The 22247-nt window shown below is 49.5% G+C and overlaps 1 protein-coding gene across 6 annotated transcripts in view; it reads right to left on the bottom strand.

Annotated features, from left to right (window-relative positions):
* Nucleotides 1-2027: 2027 nt before the first annotated feature.
* The window catches only part of LOC146037131 (keratin, type I cytoskeletal 18-like), a 46946-nt gene continuing 26726 nt past the window's right edge, over nucleotides 2028-22247 (bottom strand). For all 6 annotated transcript variants that reach the window (XM_083161071.1, XM_083161073.1, XM_083161072.1 and 3 more), the window contains exons 5-9: nucleotides 16906-17070; nucleotides 15848-15973; nucleotides 13480-13697; nucleotides 4101-4129; nucleotides 2028-2950 (exon numbers count right to left, since the gene is read on the bottom strand). In XM_083161071.1, the coding sequence (XP_083017197.1) occupies nucleotides 2832-2950; nucleotides 4101-4129; nucleotides 13480-13697; nucleotides 15848-15973; nucleotides 16906-17070 (657 nt within the window). In that variant the 3' untranslated portion in view covers nucleotides 2028-2831. The remainder of the gene's footprint in view (nucleotides 2951-4100; nucleotides 4130-13479; nucleotides 13698-15847; nucleotides 15974-16905; nucleotides 17071-22247) is intronic.

The raw sequence follows: 22247 nt of genomic DNA, 5'->3' as shown, positions 1-22247 counted from the left end.
TCGACAAGGAACTGGTCAATATATGAAATGTCAATTTTGTACTGTGTCCCCTCGCTTCACTCATCATACTTTGGGCCACTTTCTCCATTCAAACTCCACGTAATCGGTAAAGCAAGAGAATGGAAAACTCACGAAAAACTCACTTTATTGTTCTTAGTTGGAGTCTAGGTCAGGGCTTGAAAAATCCCGGGGGCCAGGTTGCCATGGTGACCAGATTCTGCTTCCCGGCGGCCAGATTTTCTTGCATGGAGGGAGAAAGCACCTGCACCCGTCAGGTGCGTGCGGCCACTGCAAACAGACTGTTCACTGGGTGCACGCACCGAGGCTGCGGCCGTGGATAGGCCGGGGGATGGCAGCTAACATCACCGGATATCAGCTGCCCTCCCACTTCCTCCTCTTAGAGTCACTTAGAGATGCGTGCACGTTCCTCATCGTTCGTTAGTCGCGACCATCGAATGATGTGGGTGTTCACCCACAGGCTGCGAAGGCTTATATTAAACATCCATTTGCAGGCCCTGCATGTGAACACACACTGCGAGGGGGGGGGTTTGGAGAGGGGGAAGTACCCCCATTTGCAGGGCAGGTTCTGGTTGACTCGCAAGGGTGTGGATTTGCATGCAAGCGAAAATCTACCAGAATAACCCCCATAAACCGCATACTAAGGGGTGTGTTGTGTGTATGTGTGTGTTTACATTGTGTGTGGTCCTTTTGCTTATGTTGTCAGTTTGTCAATGTCAACCTAGCGCATGCTGGTTTTTTTCGTCTTTTTCGTCTGTGCGCTAATCCACACCCAGCAAGTACACAGTGAATCGTATAATAATAAATGATCAAGCAGCAGCTGTTATGGCCAAAGAGAATATATAGTAGAATGTGTTATACAGTACAGTACTGTAGGTCATGCCACTGCATAGGTGGTGGCCTTGGTGTTATACAGTACTGTAGGTCATGCTGCTGCATATGTGGTGGCCTTGGTGTTATACAGTACTGTAGGTCATGCTGCTGCACAGGTGGTGGCCTTGGTGTTATACAGTACTGTAGGTCATGCCGCTGCATAGCTGGTGGCCTTGGTGTTATACAGTACTGTAGGTTATGCTGCTGCATAGCTGGTGGCCTTGGTGTTATACAGTACTGTAGGTCATGCTGCTGCACAGGTGGTGGCCTTGGTGTTATACAGTACTGTAGGTCATGCCGCTGCATAGCTGGTGGCCTTGGTGTTATACAGTACTGTAGGTCATGCTGCTGCATAGCTGGTGGCCTTGGTGTTATACAGTACTGTAGGTCATGCTGCTGCATAGCTGGTGGCCTTGGTGTTATAAAAGTACTGTACAGTAGGTCAAGCCGCTGCATAGGTGGTGGCCTTGGTGTTATACAGTACTGTAGGTCACTCTTCTGCATAGCTGGTGGCCTTGGTGTTATAAAAGTACAGTACTGTAGGCAGGGCCGTCTTAACATTAGGAAGGGCCCCTGGGCAACCTAGTTCACTGGACCCCCCCCCAAATTAGTTTGCCCAGGAGCCCACAGTCACCTCCCCAACCCTCACCTCTCTGGCTCTGTGCGGCAGCCAGTCAGCTTCCGGCGGCCGGGGATCCGATCATCTTCGCTGGGTGATCCGGGCAGCGGGATCAGGGCAGCGGCGGTAGCTAGGAGCCTGCCCTGAAGTGGCAAAGCGCTATTAACTGGCGGGGCGGGAAGCGCTGTTGCATTTGAAAAGACTGGCCAGACGCTGATTGGCTGAATTCAGCCAATCAGCGTTCGGCCAGTCTTTTCAAATGCAGCAGCGCTTCCCGCCCCACCGGCAAATAGCGCTAATGGGAAAGATGGTGGCCGGGTGGCGGGGATCCGACCATCCTCGCTGAGGAAGGGGATCAGGGCGGCGGTGGCGGTAGCTAGGAGCCTGAAGCGGCGAAGCACTATTTGTCGGCGGGGGCGGGAAGCGCTGTTGAATTTGAAAAGACTGGCCGGATGCTGATTGGCTGAATTCAGCCAATCAGCATTCAGCCAGTCATTTTAAATGCAGCAGCGCTTCTCGCCCCCCCTGCCGGCAAATAGCGCTTCGCCGCTTCGGGCTCCTAGCTACCGCCACCGATGCCCTGATCCCCCTGCCGGATCACCCAGTGAGGGTGATCAGAACCCCGGCACACGGACCCCCGAAATTAAATCCACTGCTAGCTAGGAGGTGAAGCGCTATTTGCCGGCGGGGTGGGAAGCGCTGTTGCCTTTTCAAAGACTGGCCGGATGCTGATTTTCTGAATTCAGCCAATCAGCGTCCGGCCAGTCTATTCAAATTCAACAGCGCTTCCCGCCCCGCCGGCAAATAGAGCTTCGCCGAATCAGGCTTCTAGCTACCGCCACCGCCCTGATCCCCCTGCCCGGATCCCCCAGCGAGGGTGAGCGGATTCCCGGACCCCGGCCACCATCTTTCCCATTGGGCTGGGCCGGGGGCCCCTAGGTCCTAGGGCCCCCGGGCAACTGCCCATCGTGCCCAATGGGAAAGACGGCACTGACTGTAGGTCATGCTGCTGCATAGCTGGTGGCCTTGGTGTTATACAGTACTGTAGGTCACGCCGCTGCATAGCTGGTGGCCTTGGTGTTATACAGTACTGTAGGTCACGCCGCTGCATAGGTGGTGGCCTTGGTGTTATACAGTACTGTAGGTCATGCTGCTGCATAGGTGGTGGCCTTGGTGTTATACAGTACTGTAGGTCACGCCGCTGCATAGCTGGTGGCCTTGGTGTTATACAGTACTGTAGGTTATGCTGCTGCATAGATGGTGGCCTTGGTGTAATACAGTACTGTAGGTCACACTGCTGCATAGATGGTGGCCTTGTCGGTTAGTTTTTCTTCTCAGCGTGCTCATACTCCTCCACTTCACTCGATTCCCCGACAATCTTCCCATCCACAAGTGTCTGTGTAACAATCTTTACAATCTTTTTGGTTCTGATATCTGGTTCTGTGAAAAAATAAAAACTTATGTAATTGGATAGACAGATATATGAGTACAGTAATCCTGGCAGACCCTGACAAAAGTGTAATTGGGGACTTGTCAGCAACCATAACGCATACCTCTCAACTGTCCAGCTTATCGCGGGAACGTCATGGTATTTTGGGACATTCCCGCGTCCCTCCCGCTGCTGGCAGTGTCCCGCGCGCGGGGGGGGGGGGGTTGTTATCTGGGATACCCTCTGTTGTCTGTGGATAGACGTTGTGAGCATGCGCACAGCGTCTATTCTTGCAGGCAGAGGGGCTGGGCGCTGGGCAGCAACTCACAGAGCTGCTGGGCATGCCCCCACCGTGGCGAAAAATGGGGGGCGTGGCCCCGCAAGTATAGGCCACGCCCCCAAAAAAATTTGCACCGCACACCCTGTCCCGCCCCTGTGTCAGCGAATGTTAGGAGGCATGATAACCTGTAGCAAAAAAGTGTCACATTGTAAGAGAACAATATCGGAAATGCCCGCCATTTTCCCCTTAGAAATACACGCAAAGCTAAGACACCTGAGAGTGTCTTAGTTTTGCATGTACCTTCAGCGACCATTGAATGATGTGGGGATTTCCCTACAGGCTGCGGATGGATGTTTATGCAGCTGCAAACTTTGCAGCACTGTGTGTCAACCAGAATTATCCCCACTTTCCCTTCTACTGTGCCCTTCTGTAACCCCCATCCCAATAAGCTAGATCTGCAATTCTCAAATTGTGGTCATGACCCCAAAGTGCCATAAATGTTTAGCATACGGGAGCGTACGGGGGTGAAATTATTTAATGCTCGCCATCCATCATATGATATTTCACCTGTCAGGTGAGATATAAGTCAGTCTGCGGCCTCCGGCTTCGAGAACGGGGTGGGCGCTGACGTCATGCGATAGGTATCGGCCCTCTTGCGTTCGCATGGTGATACCGAGCATTTTCCTGGGTGCACCCACCATGTTTGTGGGCACGCCCAAGAAACACTGGGCATCTCCATGCACCATCCCTCTGTCCACCTCCCCCGCCCCGTGCGAACGCCTTAGAATATATGTATGCCGATCATACACAGCGAAAAGGTCTGAATCAGGCATTGCATTCCCTACATGTGCACGTATCAGTTTTCTATATAAGTAACTTACGCCTTGGTTCAGGAATGATGATTTTCTCTCTGAAAAGGAAAATAATATATAGCTTTTAGAATAATAGATTAAAAAAATTACTAATAGAAGTTATTTTTTAAGTAAGAAATGTAAGGTGACGTTTAATAGGATGAGATTTTAGTAAGGTTCTGAAATCGCACAAAATCGCCAATTTAATGGAATGCGAATTGACGTATGAAAAACGCCATATGATGCGGTAAAGTGCAAATTTTAGTCATGAAAATGTGCGAATTAATGCACGTGTGCGATTTGTTAGACATGGTACTGTGCGGTCTTTAAAAAAAAAAAACGCATATGGTCCCCTCTCCTGAGCATAACCAGCCCCGGGCTCAAAGAACCGGTCCTGGTTTTAGAAATTCAAGGGACAAAACACATAAGATATCCCCAGGATTTCTAAAACCAGCACCAGGATCAAGGGTCAGTCCTGGTTCCTAAAATACGGGGGACAAAATGAGTAGGGGTTCCCCGTATTTTGGCAATCAGCACCGGGCCCAAAAAGCCAACATGGTAATGTTGGTAATGCATGCTTGCTGGGACTTGTAGTTCCACAACAATGTAGAATAGATAATGTTCTATTTTTACACAACAATCAGCCTGATGCCCACAGACCAGGGGTAGGGGTAACTCTGGAGGGGGGGGGGGTCCCCTTTATTGGCTGACCAGCCACAGGGATGAATGCTTTTGCCGGGGGAACTTACGTTAAAAGTTTCCCCCGATTTCTTTTTTCTCATTTTAACTTTTACACATTTTACACATTTTGTTGGACAGAACCATGTACAGATCGCAGTGGCCTATGCCATGTGTCATGATGAACTTGGTCTATTTGTATTGCGATTTTTAGTTTCGTTTTCTAGAAATCCTATTAAATTTGCGTGTTGTAAAATTTTCGCGGTAAAAAGTGTGATTTTTTTTTATACCTCAATTTGCATCCTATTAGATTGACGATTTCATAAAAAATTTCGAATTTGGATGTTATTTGACTAAAATTAAAAATATTTATTATGTATAATTAATGTATGTTATATGTCACCAGTAATGTCTTTTGAGATTTGTAAAATATACTCATATACTGCCAAATCTGCAAATCCTTGAAAGTACTAAAGTGGAGAGAGATCACCTTAAAAAAAAAAAACAGCTGTTAAGGCAGGCTTGCCTAACCTCCTGGAATGGCCGGGAGGCTCCAGAAAATCGTGTCTGCCTCCCGACCCCCCGGAAAGGTGGGCAAGTCTCCCGCTTGCCGGCCAGAGCCCCTGCACCCCCCTTCCCCGCTGATCTATGACCGGTGTTTACCGCAAATCAAGGGTCCGCGGAGATGGGGTGTGGCTAAAATAACGCAAATCATTTAATAACGCAAATTATTTGCCGTCATTTTAGCCCCGCCCGCTACTCGCGGACCCGCAAATTGCTGTGTTTGCGTGGATTGGGGGCAGGGTTTTGAGTCAGCCGCCTTGTTCCCGCCACCCGACCAGGAGATTCGTCTGTATCCTGATGCTGGTAAACGGTCATTACTGGGCCGATCCAATTTAGATCGAAATGCATTGTGTTGACCACTGGAGGTTGACATGGCCTTGGTCTAAAGGGTTGGAAGGTCAACACGAGCATTAGATCAACAATGGGAAAATCAACAGTGAAAAGGTCGACATGAGTTTTTTTTTTGCATACGTAAATTGCTAAAAAAAAGGTCATAATGTAATTTACTTTTTAAATACTGTTTTGACTTTAACAGGCAGCAAAGCTATGGGTGTTCCTGGGGAGTGGGGTGAAGTGAACGGAAAAAAAAACTACAGTATGTTCATATGAAGAGTAGTAAAGTCATACTTGCCGACTTTTAAAACTAGTTTCTGGGAGATTATAGTTGGTGGTAGAATTTTGCAAAGCGCCCCATTGAGGGGGCGTGTCATGCTCCACCTAAAGGGAGTGTCTAGTTCCATATATGGAGAGATTGTGAAAAGAGATTGTGAACGTGGCACCTAGAAGCGTGGGTGTGTACTGCTACATCTGAGGGGAATCTTGTCAATTGTTTTATATCCAAATGTAGATGATCCCCAAAGCAGTTAGTAAGAGCTACTATACTTGGTAAAGTGCTGGGAGATGGTGCTGATGATTCAATGTAAATATATCTGTGGGAGATGGGTGGTCAGGAAAAGAGAAAGAATGTGAGAATAGAAGGAGAGGAGCAAGAGAGAAAGGGAGGGGAATGAGAGATAATGTTGGAGGGAGGGAGAGATTCTGGGAGAGACAGTGCCAGGTAGAGTGACAGGATGGGGAGAGAAAGAGGGGGGGGGGGGAGACAGTGGGAAATGGCGGAGAGAGGGGGGAAGGAAGGAGAGGGAGGGGAAAGGGTGGAAAGAGATAGATGGGGAAAAATGGGGAAAAAGAATGGGAGGTGAAAGAATAGGGGCAGAGCAATGGAGGGTGAGAATGATGGGTAGGGGTAGAGAGGCAGAGAGAGACAGAGAGATGGCTTGTTACCTCCACATCAGCACCGGGACCTCAGTGGATCTCTTCAGTGGCGTCCCCTCAGCAGCGCGGATATCTGGCTTCCAGCACTATGCCAGCGCCAGCAGCAGCAGTATTCCTTTTGCGCGCCGGGGCTGGTCACCAGATAGTGATAGTTGAGCCCCGGCAGCGTTGAAGAGACAGGGGGGAGTCTGGGAGAGCAGAGGCTGGATTAGCCAGCTCCTCCCCTTCATTGACCTGGTGACGGTCACCATCCAGACCAAAGGTGCTGGGGGGAAGAGGAGGCACGGGGAAGAAAGAGGGACGGGACGGCGCTGCGGCTGCCGAGGTACAACGTAATAAAAAAAGGTCTAATGGGTGCAGGGGGTGCCTGCTTAGCCCTCGCCTTAGCAATTGCACCCCCTGCACCCTCCATAGTTACACCACTGTCTATTGGGGGTATTCAATGTGGGAAATAGCCGCGGCTTCCTATTCAATGCTGTCATTAACGACAGCATTGATGCGGGATCACGGTAGAACGGGCCCGACTTCAGAAGCTGTCGGGCCCGTTCTGCCGATAACGGCTGTGGATTGTCGTTATCCGGGTCGCAGACCGGCAATCCGGGGCCGTTTTCGCGGCCACACCCTCTTTTGCGCCCATCGCAGGCGGGATATTGAATCCCATCTGTCGTTATGTCGATCTGACCGCAAACGGGCCAGGATCACGGCTGTCGGCAGGGATCGACAGCTGTGATCCCAGATTGCATACCCCCCTATCTCTCATTACTTTTTCCTCCAAAATTGTAACAGAGTAATGTGGGCTAGGTGAAATGAGGGAGATTGCTAGACTAATGAGGGAGATTGCTGCTATGTCAGGGAGTCTCCTGCAGAATGCTGATGTAACAGTGTAATGTGGGCTAGGTGAAATGAGGGAGATTGCTAGACTAATGAGGGAGATTGCTGCTATGTCAGGGAGTCTCCTGCAGAATGCAGGAGGGGAGGTAACTATGATGTAACAGTGTAATGTGGGCTAGGTGAAATGAGGGAGATTTCTAGACTAAAGGTGCGTACACACGGGGCAATATGATCGCTGTCAATATATTGCTAGCAATATATTGCTCAGCAATCATATAGCCCCGTGTCCCGTTTTCATCTGCGACCAGAGATGGTCGCAGATGAAAATGTCACACTGCTGGGAGAAGAGGCAGGGGATGTCGCTGTTCGGAGGAGCATACTCCCCTGACCAGCGACCATTCAGGGGCTGAAAACAGGAGCGCGCACCCGGCGATTTATCGCTGGTGCACACTCCAATCACTGGCAATATGGTCGCTCAGCGACCATATTCCCAGCGATTTCAGCCCCTATCCCCCCCAGTGTGTACACAGCTTTATGAGGGAGATTGCTGCTATGTCAGGGAGTCTCCTGCAGAATGCAGGAGGGGAGGTAACTATGATGTAACAGTGTAATGTGGGCTAGGTGACATGAGGGAGATTGCTAGACTAATGAGGGAGATTGCTGTTATTTCAGGGAGTCTCTTGCAGAGTGCAGGAGGGTAGGCAACTATGAGTAAAGTGTACATGCAATGGTGGATTGTCTAGACCAGCGGTGGCCAAACCTGTCCTCAAGATCTACCAACAGATCATGTTTTTCAGGCAACCTGTGGATCTATAGTAGGAATGAATGCAGCAGGTTTAAAAATGTGACAGTTAGTAATGACTACAGCTGTGCACCAGCTAGGTGATCTGGGGAATGTGACAGTTAGTAATGACTACACCTGTGCACCAGCTAGGTGATCTGGGGAATGTGACAGTTAGTAATGACTACAGCTGTACACCAGCTAGGTGATCTGGGGAATGTGACAGTTAGTAATGACTACACCTGTGCACCAGCTAGGTGATCTGGGGAATGTGACAGTTAGTAATGACTACAGCTGTGCACCAGCTAGGGGACCTGGGGAATGTGACAGTTAGTAATGACTACACCTGTGCACCAGCTAGGTGATCTGGGGAATGTGACAGTTAGTAATGACTACACCTGTGCACCAGCTAGGTGATCTGGGGAATGTGACAGTTAGTAATGACTACAGCTGTGCACCAGCTAGGGGACCTGGGGAATGTGACAGTTAGTAATGACTACACCTGTGCACCAGCTAGGTGATCTGGGGAATGTGACAGTTAGTAATGACTACAGCTGTGCACCAGCTAGGTGACCTGGGAAATGTGACAGTTAGCAATGACTACAGCTGTGCACCAGCTAGGTGATCTGGGGAATGTGACAGTTAGTAATGACTACACCTGTGCACCAGCTAGGTGATCTGGGGAATGTGACAGTTAGCAATGACTACAGCTGTGCACCAGCTAGGTGATCTGGGGAATGTGACAGTTAGCAATGACTACAGCTGTGCACCAGCTAGGGGATTTGGAAAATGTGGACCGTTGGTAGATCTCGAGGACCGGTTTGGTCACCCCTGGCCTAGACCAACCAGTGGTCATTACTGCGTGCATGTAGAAAATGGGTAATTCAGGGCCAGCACATTCTGGGGCACACTAGTACACAAGGGAAGGCTGACACTAGAGCAGCAGCATTTACCTCTGAAATGGATCCAGTGAATTAAATTACTCACTAAGCATACTCGTACTAAACGGGCCCTTATACGGCCTACACACATGCCGATATTAAGGCATTTTCTAAGCGATTTTGCTTAGTTTGGCAAAGTCGCTTAGAAAATGCCCTCACATCGGTGTGTGTGGGGGGGCTATATATACAGCAATGCGCGTCCCCGCGCGTCTTTGTCGCTGGCCGAGATTGATGAACAGTGTCCATCAATATCGGCATCGGCAGGGTTCTCCCACCGGAGAACACTGGCGCTGTCTGCTCGCTTAGCACACAGAGCTGACAGCTCGCTCTGTGTGTGGGCTGTCAGCTCTGTGTGCTGAGCAGAACGGCCCGACATAGCACAGCTAGGTCGCCCTACACACATCGGCATGTGTGTAGGGCCCATTAGAACTGAAGAACATGCTTTTCTCCTGTGCTACTGAGCACATAACAGATGTGGGGTAAAACAAGGACAGTTTACTGTATGTGGGTAACTGGACCAAACTTCTTATAACAATGAGAGCAATATGACAAGCTTCCCCCTCATTAATTAAGTTGTCAGGATAACATTTCAGCTGTGAATTGTACCTACAATGTGAGAAGAATATAAAATCTGTATGTAGAACATCTCACACGCACATGAAAACCAACGGGAAGCTCTTACACAGCAAGGGCAGCTGAGGAATGTGAGACCTATGTATAAAGAGGGCTACAGTACAAATCACATAGTCCTGTGACATTCTCAAGGTGTCCAAATTAATGACTCTTTATATAGCTGTGAAATAACTGCATTCCATCACCGCATAGCTGCCTCCCCTCCTGCATTCTGCAGGAGACTCCCTGACATAGCAGCAATCTCCCTCTCTCCCTCATTAGTCTAGCAATCTCCCTAATGTCACCTAGCCCGCATTACACTGTTACATCATAGTTACCTCCCCTCCTGCATTCTGCAGGAGACTCCCTGACATAGCAGCAATCTCCCTCTCTCCCTCATTAGTCTAGCAATCTCCCTAATGTCACCTAGCCCGCATTACACTGTTACATCATAGTTACTTTAGTTGCTTTCTGCAGGAGACTCCCTGACATAGCAGCAATCTCCCTCGTTAGTCTAGCAATCTCCCTCATGTCACCTAGCCCGCATTACACTCCCTGACATAGCAGCAATCTCCCTCGTTAGTCTAGCAATCTCCCTCATGTCACCTAGCCCGCATTACACTGTTACATCATAGTTACCTCCCCTCCTGCATTCTGCAGGAGACTCCCTGACATAGCAGCAATCTCCCTCGTTAGTCTAGCAATCTCCCTCATGTCACCTAGCCCGCATTACACTGTTACATCATGGTTACCTCCCCTCCTGCTTTCTGCAGGAGACTCCCTGACATAGCAGCAATCTCCCTCATTAGTCTAGCAATCTCCCTCATGTCACCTAGCCCACATTACACTGTTACACCATAGTTACCTCCCCTCCTGCTTTCTGCAGGAGACTCCCTGACATAGCAGCAATCTCCCTCTCTCCCTCATTAGTCTAGCAATCTCCCTCATGTCACCTAGCCCACATTACACTGTTACATCATAGTTACCTCCCCTCCTGCATTCTGCAGGAGACTCCCTGACATAGCAGCAATCTCCCTCTCTCCCTTATTAGTCTAGCAATCTCCCTCATGTCACCTAGCCCACATTACACTGTGACATCATAGTTACCTCCCCTACTGCATTCTGCAGGAGACTCCCTGACATAGCAGCAATCTCCCTCTCTCCCTCATTAGTCTAGCAATCTCCCTCATGTTGCCTAGTGCATATTACACAGCTACATTTTTGTAGAAAAAAAAGAATTAAGAGATAGATAAATTTACATAGAATCATCAGCACCATTTCCCAGCACGTTACCAAGTATGGTAGCTCTTACTAACTGCTTTGGGGCTCAGCTACATTTGGATATTTCATTTTAAAAGATTCCTCTCAGATGTAGCAGTACACACCCACGCTTCTAGGGGCCACGTTCACAATCTCCAGTGGTGTTTTTTTACGTATGGGCTGCAGAGCTGCAGCCCCCCAGGTAAAATCCACCACTGCAGTGAAGCCAAATGCAGTCTGTGAGACTGCACTGGCTTCTCTGTGACTAGCATTGACTTCCTATTGGAAGTCCGACCTGCCAGTTACCCAAGGCAGTCCCATTGGGAGGTGTTCCCTCCCTCTGGGATGCCTCTATGGGCTGCTGCATGGCAGCAGTGGCAGATTCAGGGGGGGGGGCACCTGGGCACGTGCCCCCCCTGTCATTTCCTTTGTAGCTGAGGACCAGGGCTTTCCAACGAGCCCAGCCCTGTGTCTCTAGCCCCCCCGGGAACCGGAGATATCGTCTGGCAAAGTTGTAACGTTTTTCCCCATAAGATAATATGGGACCCGTCAATTCCGACCCCCACCCGGTTCCGACGGCTGCCAGTTCCCCCCTGGCATCACAGAAGCTTGTGGTTGATCTCATTCAATTCCAAATCGCTGGGCCTTCAATATGGTACCAGACTGGTCCATATTGTTTAATGGGTTTCAGAGATATTGCATGTAAACCGATTTTTTTATATTTGAAATGTAATTTCATGGCTATTCATGTTCTTTGAGGGCAGATTACTCTGGAACCAAATGTTCCAGTTTCACTGGACCTAAATTATTCAAAGCCCACTCAAAAGTTCTTCAATATGATACTTGTCTCATGTAAATGGGTCAGTTGGCTCCGAAGATATAGCCGGTTAAATTAGATAACTGGTTAAAGGGGGGGAGGGGTGGTTTTCTCTCCCCCTCACACCAGAAAATGCAGGGACTAGGCTGGTGTAAAAGGGGCCAACCTGGGAATGCATTTTCTGATGTGAAAGGGGTATTATTTCAAATAGCCGGGACCTGCAGTGCTCTGAATACAGCCAGGCTCTGCCACTGTCAGTGGCTATCACTTCTGCCTGGCGGCGGCTGTCCCCCATTTACCACAAGCATGTATTCCCCCTTGGCAATGAGCATGGAACCTCTGGCAATGAGCATGGAACTGTTGGCAATGAGCATGTAGATAATCAGCACTTATGTAGCATAATTATTAATAGGCATTATGGTGTTTGACATAATACATAATGGACATAATGGCATGTAACTTAACGTGTAATGGACATTATGGTGTAAATGTTTAATGCGCGCCTTTGGTGGACAATGTCCCTGTTTATGAAGCGTATTGTGAATTTTGGCTTAATCCGTGTGGCATTATGTGAATTTTGTCTCAATCCGTGTGGCATTATGTGAATTTTGGCTCATAACCATGTAGCATTATTTGAAAGGGGCAAGTATAATGGGGTCTAGTATTTTGTTGCATAATGTGTAGAAGTTGTATATGGTGTTGTACACTACACTCAAGGACACGCCCCCTGTTGAGTGACCACTCCCCCTTTCCCCTTCGGCGAGCGCACAACTACATCCTTCACTTTTGTCCCCATGGTGGGCCTGCGTATTTTAAATGCCAGGGCCTATTTTTAATCCCATTCCCATCCTCTCTCTGCCGCTCTTTTAGCATGTACACTGGCACCACTAACACCGCCCCTCCCCCACCGAAATCCTCTTTTATCTTGGTGCCCCCCCTGTCATTTTATCCTGGATCCGCCCCTGCATGGCAGCCCATAAAATCCAGGGTCTGCACATGCGCAGTACCTATGGCAGGTCCCTATTGTATAGGCTCCAGGACTGTGATTCCACCTCTAGGACTGTTCCCGAAGCAGTTCATAAAAGCTGGCTGCATGGGCAGTACAAATGTTGGTACTGGGCATGCGCCAGTCCTGGTGCCTGCCATCATTGTACAAGCACTGGGAACAATGCAGCAGGGACCAAGAGGAGCAGCGGTGGCAGGGGGGAGCCAGCATCACAGCCAGTGGCAGCCCCCCTCCTACCATAAGGTAGGAGCCACCACTGACAATCTCTATTCACAACATCTCCATATATGGAATTAGAGACTCCCTTTGGGTGGAGCATGACACACCCCCTCATAAGGCGCTGTGAAAAATTACCAACTGTAATCTCCCTGAAACTAGTTTTCAAAAAGAGGCAAGTATGGCCCAATAGGTGGTTCTAGGCATACCCCCTTGACGGTGCACCCCCTAATAAAATGTGCTGCGCACGCCTATGTACACACCCACGCTTCTAGGTGCCACGTTCACAATCTCTCCATATATGGAACTAGACACGCCCTTTGGGTGGAGCATGACACGCCCCCCTCAATGGGGTGCTTTGCAAAATTCTACCACCAACTATAATCTCCCTGAAACTTTTTTAAAAGTAAGCAAGTATGCTGGGCACTTACTCAGGTTCCCCATCCAGTAGGCGCCGATATTCAATGATTTCTGCTTCCAGTGTCTCTTTAATCTTCCACAGGGCTTCATATTCCAACTTGTTGTTCTGTACAGTCCTTAATATCTCAGACAGCTCCTGTTCTGCCAGAGATAGGCGGCTTCGCATTTTCTCCAGTTCCTTCTTATACCTGAGATCTGTTTCATCAAGGTCTTGTCTCAGGGCATTTACCTGCAATAAACGTTTCATTTTAGGCAGAGCACAAAGTAATTTCTTATATGCTTTATAGGGAATGCTAGAAGCTGCGGGATCTCTTATCTCACCATCCATAGAGTTCCTGCACCAGAATGTAGCAGGATGTAATGAATGCTGTTCTTTAGTCGTTTTATTATGCAAACAGATACAGGTGCGATGCACAAAACCGGCCTTTTGCATACAGAGGTTTAGGCAAGGTGGGGGATTAGGGTTAGACTTCAGGGCGGGATGGTAAGGTGCAGGGATGGCATTAGGCGGGGCGGCGTGAACCTGCTCTCTTGGCTACGAAAGCATACAGCCTAGTGAGTAGGTCTGAATCGGGCCCTCAGTGCTGCATATCAGTAATAGAGCAGTTGTGAGCCTAGTGAGCAGGCCTGAATCAGGCCCTCAGTGCTGCATATCAGTAATAGAGCAGTTGTGAGCTTAGTGAGCAGGCCTGAATCGGGCCCTCAGTGCTGAATATCAGTAATAGAGCAGTTGTGAGCCTAGTGAGCAGGCCTGAATCGGGCCCTCAGTGCTGCATATCAATAATAGAGCAGTTGTGAGCCTAGTGAGCAGGTCTGAATCAGGCCCTCAGTGCTGCATATCAGTAAGAGCAGTTGTGAGCCTAGTGAGCAGGCCTGAATCGGGCCCTCAGTGCTGCATATCAGTAATAGAGCAGTTGTGAGCCTAGTGAGCAGGCCTGAATCGGGCCCTCAGTGCTGAATATCAGTAATAGAGCAGTTGTGAGCCTAGTGAGCAGGCCTGAATCGGCCCCTCAGTGCTGCATATCAGTAATAGAGCAGTTGTGAGCCTAGTGAGCAGGTCTGAATCGGGCCCTCAGTGCTGCATATCAGTAATAGAGCAGTTAAGAACCTAGTGAGCAGGTCTGAATCGGGCCCTCAGTGCTGCATATCAGTAATAGAGCAGTTGTGAGCCTAGTGAGCAGGCCTGAATCGGGCCCTCAGTGCTGCATATCAGTAATAGAGCAGTTGTGAGCCTAGTGAGCAGGCCTGAATCGGGCCCTCAGTGCTGAGTATCAATAATAGAGCAGTTGTGAGCCTAGTGAGCAGGTCTGAATCGGGCCCTCAGTGCTGCATATCAGTAATAGAGCAATTGTGAGCCTAGTGAGCAGGTCTGAATCGGGCCCTCAGTGCTGCATATCAATAATAGAGCAGTTGTGAGCCTAGTGAGCAGGCCTGAATCGGGCCCTCAGGGCTGCATATCAGTAATAGAGCAGTTGTGAGCCTAGTGAGCAGGTCTGAATCGGGCCCTCAGGGCTGCATATCAGTAATAGAGCAGTTGTGAGCCTAGTGAGCAGGTCTGAATCGGGCCCTCAGTGCTGCATATCAATAATAGAGCAGTTGTGAGCCTAGTGAGCAGGCCTGAATCGGGCCCTCAGGGCTGCATATCAGTAATAGAGCAGTTGTGAGCCTAGTGAGCAGGCCTGAATCGGGCCCTCAGTGCTGCATATCAGTAATAGAGCAGTTGAGAGCCTAGTGAGCAGGTCTGAATCGGGCCCTCAGTGCTGCATATCAATAATAGAGCAGTTGTGAGCCTAGTGAGCAGGCCTGAATCGGGCCCTCAGTGCTGCATATCAATAATAGAGCAGTTGTGAGCCTAGTGAGCAGGCCTGAATCGGGCCCTCAGTGCTGCATATCAGTAATAGAGCAGTTGAGAGCCTAGTGAGCAGGTCTGAATCGGGCCCTCAGTGCTGCATATCAGTAATAGAGCAGTTGTGAGCCATTAGCCCGGATGTGAGAACATTCCTGTACTAGGGATGGCCGTCGACCATCGATGATTCAAAATCATCGATGGTTTATGGCCGATGTCGAATACTTTTGCCATCGATGGGGGAGAACCAGATGGTTTCCCTCCATCGACGGAACAGCAAAACGATGTTTTTTTTTTTTTCAAAGTCCCGGGACACGGAGCATAGTTCCGCCCCCTGACACCCGCGAAGTCCCGCCCCCGTGTTTTGATTGGCCGACAATCAAACACAATGGATGACCATCGATATGTAAAAATATCATCCATTGCATAGTTTGGCAAATATCGATGGCCTGTTGCAGAATTGCCATCCATGGCAACCATTGATGGCAATGGCAACGATGGCCATCCCTATCCTGTACACTATTTCCTCTCACCTGGCTTCCTGTGGTCTCTAGTTCCAGCTGTAGTGCTTGTATAAGAGATCGTGTTTCCCGCAGTTCATCTCGCGCCCGCTGCACCTCTTCATCTTCCTTTGCCAGCTGCAAAGTGACTGCGTCATACTACAGAGAAGGGAGAACTAGATTACAAACTCTTTCAAAAACAGCAGCATATAGGAGATGGGTCACAACATAGGAATTTAGCTAGTATGTGTGTTATGGTAGCGTAGGGGTTAAGGTGCCCATACACTATGTGATTTTGGGCTGATTTCACTCAATTTGGCACTTTGGGACGATAAATCAGATGAAATCGGGCCAAAATCGTGTGTGACACCCGATCCGATGCGCGGTCCCGTGCACATCGGATTGGATCAGTAGGTCGGACGGGCTGCACATACGATCATGTCTGACCTGGTGGGTGCTGAGCCGGACGTTCAGCAGGACGGACAGTGGCGGGTATTAGAATTTTAAAATAACCTGTTTCATTTCAAAATTAGCCGGTCTCTAATTGGCTGAGAGCTCTCCCATTTGCGGCAAAGGGGTGCGCAAGCGCGTCAGACGCTCACGCATCTCAGTCTAGACAGATCACTCAGAAAGTGTGTATGCCCCTTTAGTTCTACAGTACTACAGTTTATCAATATCATTTATCAGCGTAAATAAGATTATCATGGCTCATTAATCAGTGCTAGGGATGCCAATCCCGGGGCATTTTTTCAATCCTGGAATTCACGATTGAAAAATGCCCAATCCTGCCCCGACCACCCTGCATATTTACTTACATGTGCGGGTGGGCAGTGAATCTGGGTGGGCAATGGAGCCGGACGGGCGACGTGGGCAAATGCAGCCAGGGTGGGTAGGCGGACCGGCAAATGCAGCCAGGGTGGGCGGGCTCATGGAGGTGGGAGGGCAGTGTGCCTAGGACGAGGCGGGCTGTGCGGCTGACATGATCGCGCTGCGCAGAGCCGCACTGCCGGGGATGGGAGAAGCTGGGCAGCGTCTGAGCCGTGCCGTTAGTATGTTTGTCCAATAACATATGCTGCTTTATTTCCACATACCCGAGTATGAAACAGAGCATCTGCTTCTTCTTTATTCTTCCTCATAATGTCTTCATACTGTGTACGAACGTCAGACAAAATAGAGTTGAGGTCGGGTCCTTGAGCAGAATCAACAGCAACTTCGATCTTTGCTTTCGCCAGTGAATCCTTGAGAGTTGCAAGTTCCTGTATCAAAGAGTCATTGTCAGGGTGCATATATCTCAATGGACTAATAGCAATACGATATACAGTATAACATATCACTTTTATGTAAATGATTCAGTAACTAAATCAGTAGAGGCAGTCATTCTGGGCATAAGGGAATACAAAGCAGAAATCTAGCACGTTTGAACAACCCATTTGATTAAAGTTTTTGTTGTTCTAAAGGATTCGGTATGAAATCCCGACGGTCAAAATCCCGACAGGGTCAAAATCCCGAATGGGTCATAATACCGACAAGGAATTTACAGGTGAAGGTACTTATGTAATATCTGGGCTCCCGTTTTTCTTATGAGACCGCGTCCGCTCGCCACGCTTCGGGCACGGTGGCTTGCTGCGCTCCCCACACTATATAAAATCAACTCCATGCGTAGTTGGATAGTAGGGGTATGAAAAAATGGGGTGCATTTAACATGGGAGCCCAGATAATACATAAGTACCCAGGTGAATGTACAGGTGAAACTGTCAACATGACTTTGGGTCGACAGGTCGCGAGGTCGACATGGGTTTTTGGTACTTATGTAGTATCTGGGCTGCCGATTTTTTGATTGTATGCCTTAAGTTAAGGCATACAATCAGATGCGATGCGATGCGATATCGCATCGCATCGCATACGATGCGATGCGATGCGATGACCCGATTTTTCCATAGGATTCAATGTTAAAATGGACTGAGTCCATTTTAACATGGAATTCAATGGGAAAAAGGGGTCCTTTTCATACCCCTACTATCCAAGTGGGCATGGAGTTGGATATAAACCTGTGGCGAGCGTAGCGAGCCACCGAGCCCGAAGCGTGGCGAGCGAAGCGAGCCCCGCGAGGGGCCGGTATTCTGTGTCCCCTCGCGGGGCTCGCTACGCTCGCCACGCTTCGGGCTCGGTGGCTCGCTACGCTCGCCACAGGTTTATATCCAACTCCATGCCCACTTGGATAGTAGGGGTATGAAAAGGACCCCTTTTTCCCATTGAATTCCATGTTAAAATGGACTCAGTCCATTTTAACATTGAATCCTATGGAAAAATCGGGTCCATCGCATCGCATCGCATCGCATGCGATTTGGTCGGGTGCGATGCGATGCGATGGACCCGATTTCAAAATCGGCAGCCCAGTTACTACATAAGTACCGGGTTTTTCACTGTTTTTTGACCCGAATGTCGACACAGTCGACATGGACACAGTTGGAGGTGAACCGCTTCGCTCGCAATGCTTTGGGCACTATTTTATTCTCCCACCACGCCCTAGTGGATGGTAGGGCATGAAATACCGCCTGTCAGCACATGTCGGGTCATAAAACAGTGAAAATACCCATGTCGACCTTGTGACCTGTCGACCCAAAGTCATGTTGACAGTTTCACCTGTACATTCTATATGTCGGTATTTTGACCTTGTCGGGATTTTAAATGTCGGGATTTTGTCCTTGTCGGTATTATGACCCATTCGGGATTTTGACCCTGTCGGGATTTTGACCCTGTCGGGATTTTGACTGCATCCCATTCTAAATACTACTCAGTTGAACTTAATTTATGACATCAATTAACTACAATAGTAAGCGGACACTGGGGCTACCTTTATTACATGTGACATCTCTGGATGAAACTCGCTTGCCTGGATCCCCGCGTCCAGCCAGCGGAGATTTGGGCAGCTGCGGCGTGGAGCTTGTAGCTCTATTTGCCCGGTGGCGGGCGGGAAGCGCTGCTGAATTTGACCGGCCAGACGCTGACTGGCTGAATTCTCTCAAATTCAGCAGTGCTTCCAGCCACCGCTGGCCGGACCCCGCTGCCTGCCACTGCAGCCTCAGGAGCTTCCCGAGGCAGTGCCGTCTTCCCCATTGGGGTGGGCCCCTAGAAACCTTAGGCCCCTGGGCAACTGCCCATTAAGCCCAATGGGAAAGATGTCACTGTGTATGGGAAGGCACAAATGTATACGTTTCCAGGGGGTGCTAAACACACTAACACTGGCCCTACATCTAACAACACCGCGTCGGCCTTGGAATCATCTCAATGGCCAGTAACAACGTACTCAGGGTACACACTACACGATGTGTGCGGTATATTGTTCCAATCCACGTTGGAGCGACAGATTTTATACTGTGTACTCGGCTTTAGTCCCATGTTCAGGGGCTGGCTGGCAACTTTCAGCCTGGGGGGCAACACAAGCAAGTGGCCCACCACCACCGCCGCCGTTCTGCCTTCCGCCCTAGTATGCAGCAACAATTAAACAGCAGCTGGTGCTGCACTTACAGTATTCATAGATAGGGTGCTGTTACGTAAAGTATTCAGCCATATATACTGTAGGATACTGTATATACTGATAGCGCACATTGCACAGACGACCAGGCAGCTGCCACAGCACATTGCAGGGATTGTCTCTTTATGAAGGCCCTGTCCCTGCATGTTTGCGATGGCAAATAGGGGATAGGATTCATATTGCCAAACACTACAGTGACTTCTGGGCAGCAGGATCACATGAATTATATGGTATGCAATCCCAGCAATCCTGCCCGGCATAGAAGCAATCCAAGAGATTGACTTGCAGGCTCCGGTGCAATGCGCGTGTAATGCTGTCATTCACATGCAGTTTGGGCTCTTTTTCTGTGTATTTGCAGAAAAAGAGCCCAAATAGCAGGTGAATTGCCCTAGTGTATGGGGGCCTTAAGTTTGCGGAAGTGCCACTTTTTACCTAATGGATTAATACCAGCTTTAGACACTATGATCTCCAGCAACAAAAGCAGGGCCCAGCTCATGCAAGTATATATCCTGTAGGTAAAGAGCAGCATTCCAGCACGTCCAGAGAAAGTGTACACACTGACCAATTACATGAACGATATTGCTAATTTTAGCCATTTAATACTCATTTTATCGCCCAGTGTCTATGCTGTACATGAAGGCAGATGTGCGCTCCTGTGGGTTGGTAATGACCCCCCCCAACCATTGCTCTTCAGCCTCGGCAAATGTGTATGCAATGGGTCCCTATCACTGCTGATATTGGCGTGTGTACGCACCTATAGGCACAGCACAGATGGTCAGGCAATGCTTCTGCCCACATACATGGATGGCACTCTAGGACACACACCACTGCCTATATACAGTATGGTCCAGTTTGGAGGAAAGGCATTGGAGCAATTTTTAACAATTGTTACATGAGTGCTGAACATTATATATAGTGCTAAACATGTGATATATATCTATCTATCTATCTATCTACTGTATATATTTAGCTTAGTATATAAAATGCTGATGCTACCTCTTTGCCAACTTATGTCAGCCTCCTCGCAGTTCCTGGCTCCTGTGTTGGGGTTAAGGGCTGAGTCCTGACAGAGGACGGCTATGAGGAGGAGGCTGCCTCCCACTGCTGCCGATGTCTGGCTCCGTACTTTACAGGGACGTGAGACAGACATGCTGCTACTGCTTCCAGAGTGTCAAATCTCACACTTATGAAGCCATACACGCTCCGTTGTGTCCAGCTCCGTTCTGTACTATGCGATGCGCACATCACATAGTACGGTACAAAAAGTATGTGCTGCACATACTTTTTGTACTAGCTACACATCGTATCGGATCGCAGTGCATGCACAATGCATGCACAAGGCATGCGATCCGATAAGATGTGTCCTTTCAAAGTACATAACGGAGCATAAAAAAAAGGAGCGTGTATGGGCTCCTTTAGGTCTGACAGGAGCCGGAGCGGAGTTTGTATTTTCCTCCGTCCTCTGCCTGCCAGCTCTTCCCTAATCCCCAGTTGTTGTCATCTGCAGCATACTTACCTACTTTTGAAAAGCAGTTTCAGGGAGATTTTAGATGCTAGGGCAGGTTCGCTGAGGGAGGAGTTAGGGGGTATGAGGACGGAGAGGGGAGAGTTTGGAAGAGGGCAAGGTCAGGGACACTGAGGAGTTTAGAGGGGTGGGCAGGGATGCTGTGGAAGTTATAGGAAGGGTGAGGGCAGGAATGCTAATGGGGAGTTAGAGGGAAGGCAAGGGCAGAGACACTAAGAGGGGAGATTTGGGACGATTTTACCTATTCCCAACGGCATGGGCCAAGAAATCGACCCAAATCGGGTCAGTGTGATGTTCCCTAAGGTCCGACGCGCAGTCTCAGCATGCAGCTCCAACTTCCCAGTGACGGGCTGAGTGGGGAACAGGGGTCGCATGCAAGCCATCACAAGTTTAGGACCGCATGAGATGGATCGCATGTGACCCTTCCGTTCGGGAAGGTCCCGGACGGCAGCATACTCTGCTGCGAGAAATCACAGTAGTGAATGCCAAGCTTTAGAGGGAGGGTGACTTAGGGGTGCTGAGGGGAGGGGGGGTGTTAGAGGGAGGGTGAAGAGATGCTGAAGGGGCGGAGAGGGAGGGTAAGGGCAGGGACACTGATGGTAAATAAATGTGTGTCTAATATAAATAAAATCATTAATAGAGTAAATGTTCCAAATGTGTGGGGTTACTGAAAAGAACTATGCAGATCCCCCTGTCACTTGCTGAGATCCTGCTTATGCTGTGCCTCCTGTTGAATGCACACTGTCCCTTTAATACAGGCCAGGCAGTCAGCAAGGGGTAGGCAGGCCCCTCTCTTCTTCATGCCAGTGCCGCTGCTGCCTGTCAAATAGTTTGACAGGTTGTGGCAGCCAGCACTGATAGCGCACCGCAGCAAGGTAGCAGAGCGGGCGCCTCCCTGCTCTGCATACCTTGCTGATCGGGTAGCGCTGGCGGCCCCCCCTGATGATGCACACTTTAGCGGGTTTACATTACAATATACTTACTGACCCTCCTGGTCACGCCGCTGCCGCTGCCTCCAGTCCTACGCCTCCTGATTATCTAGCTGCCGCACCTTAGACTTACACTGCCGTCGCTCATGCTCCCGGCACTCCCCGCGGTGGCAGGCATTTAAATATCTGGACGAGATTTTTTACGTCAACGTCAAGACGTCCACATGCTGGCCCTGCCCCCAGGACTTCAAGAATCGCGCATGCGCAGTTTGTGAGGAAATGTCCTCAGTGCAGGGGGCCGGCGGCCATTTTGCTGTAGCCGCGGCCAGCTTAGTTAAGAGAAGGAGGGCTGGAGGAGGTGAACACTGCGCCGGATCCAGTGCGGCCCGCAGCAGTAACTGGTAAAGCGGCCCGGGGGGCAGATGGCACTCTGCCCCCCGGCCC

The sequence above is a fragment of the Crinia signifera genome, chromosome 9, assembly GCF_055691185.1.
Source record: "Crinia signifera chromosome 9, ASM5569118v1, whole genome shotgun sequence".
In the NCBI taxonomy this organism is placed as follows: Eukaryota; Metazoa; Chordata; class Amphibia; order Anura; family Myobatrachidae; genus Crinia; species Crinia signifera.
The sequence above is the reverse complement of the archived record's forward strand: the minus strand, read 5'-3'. Positions and strand labels throughout refer to the sequence as shown.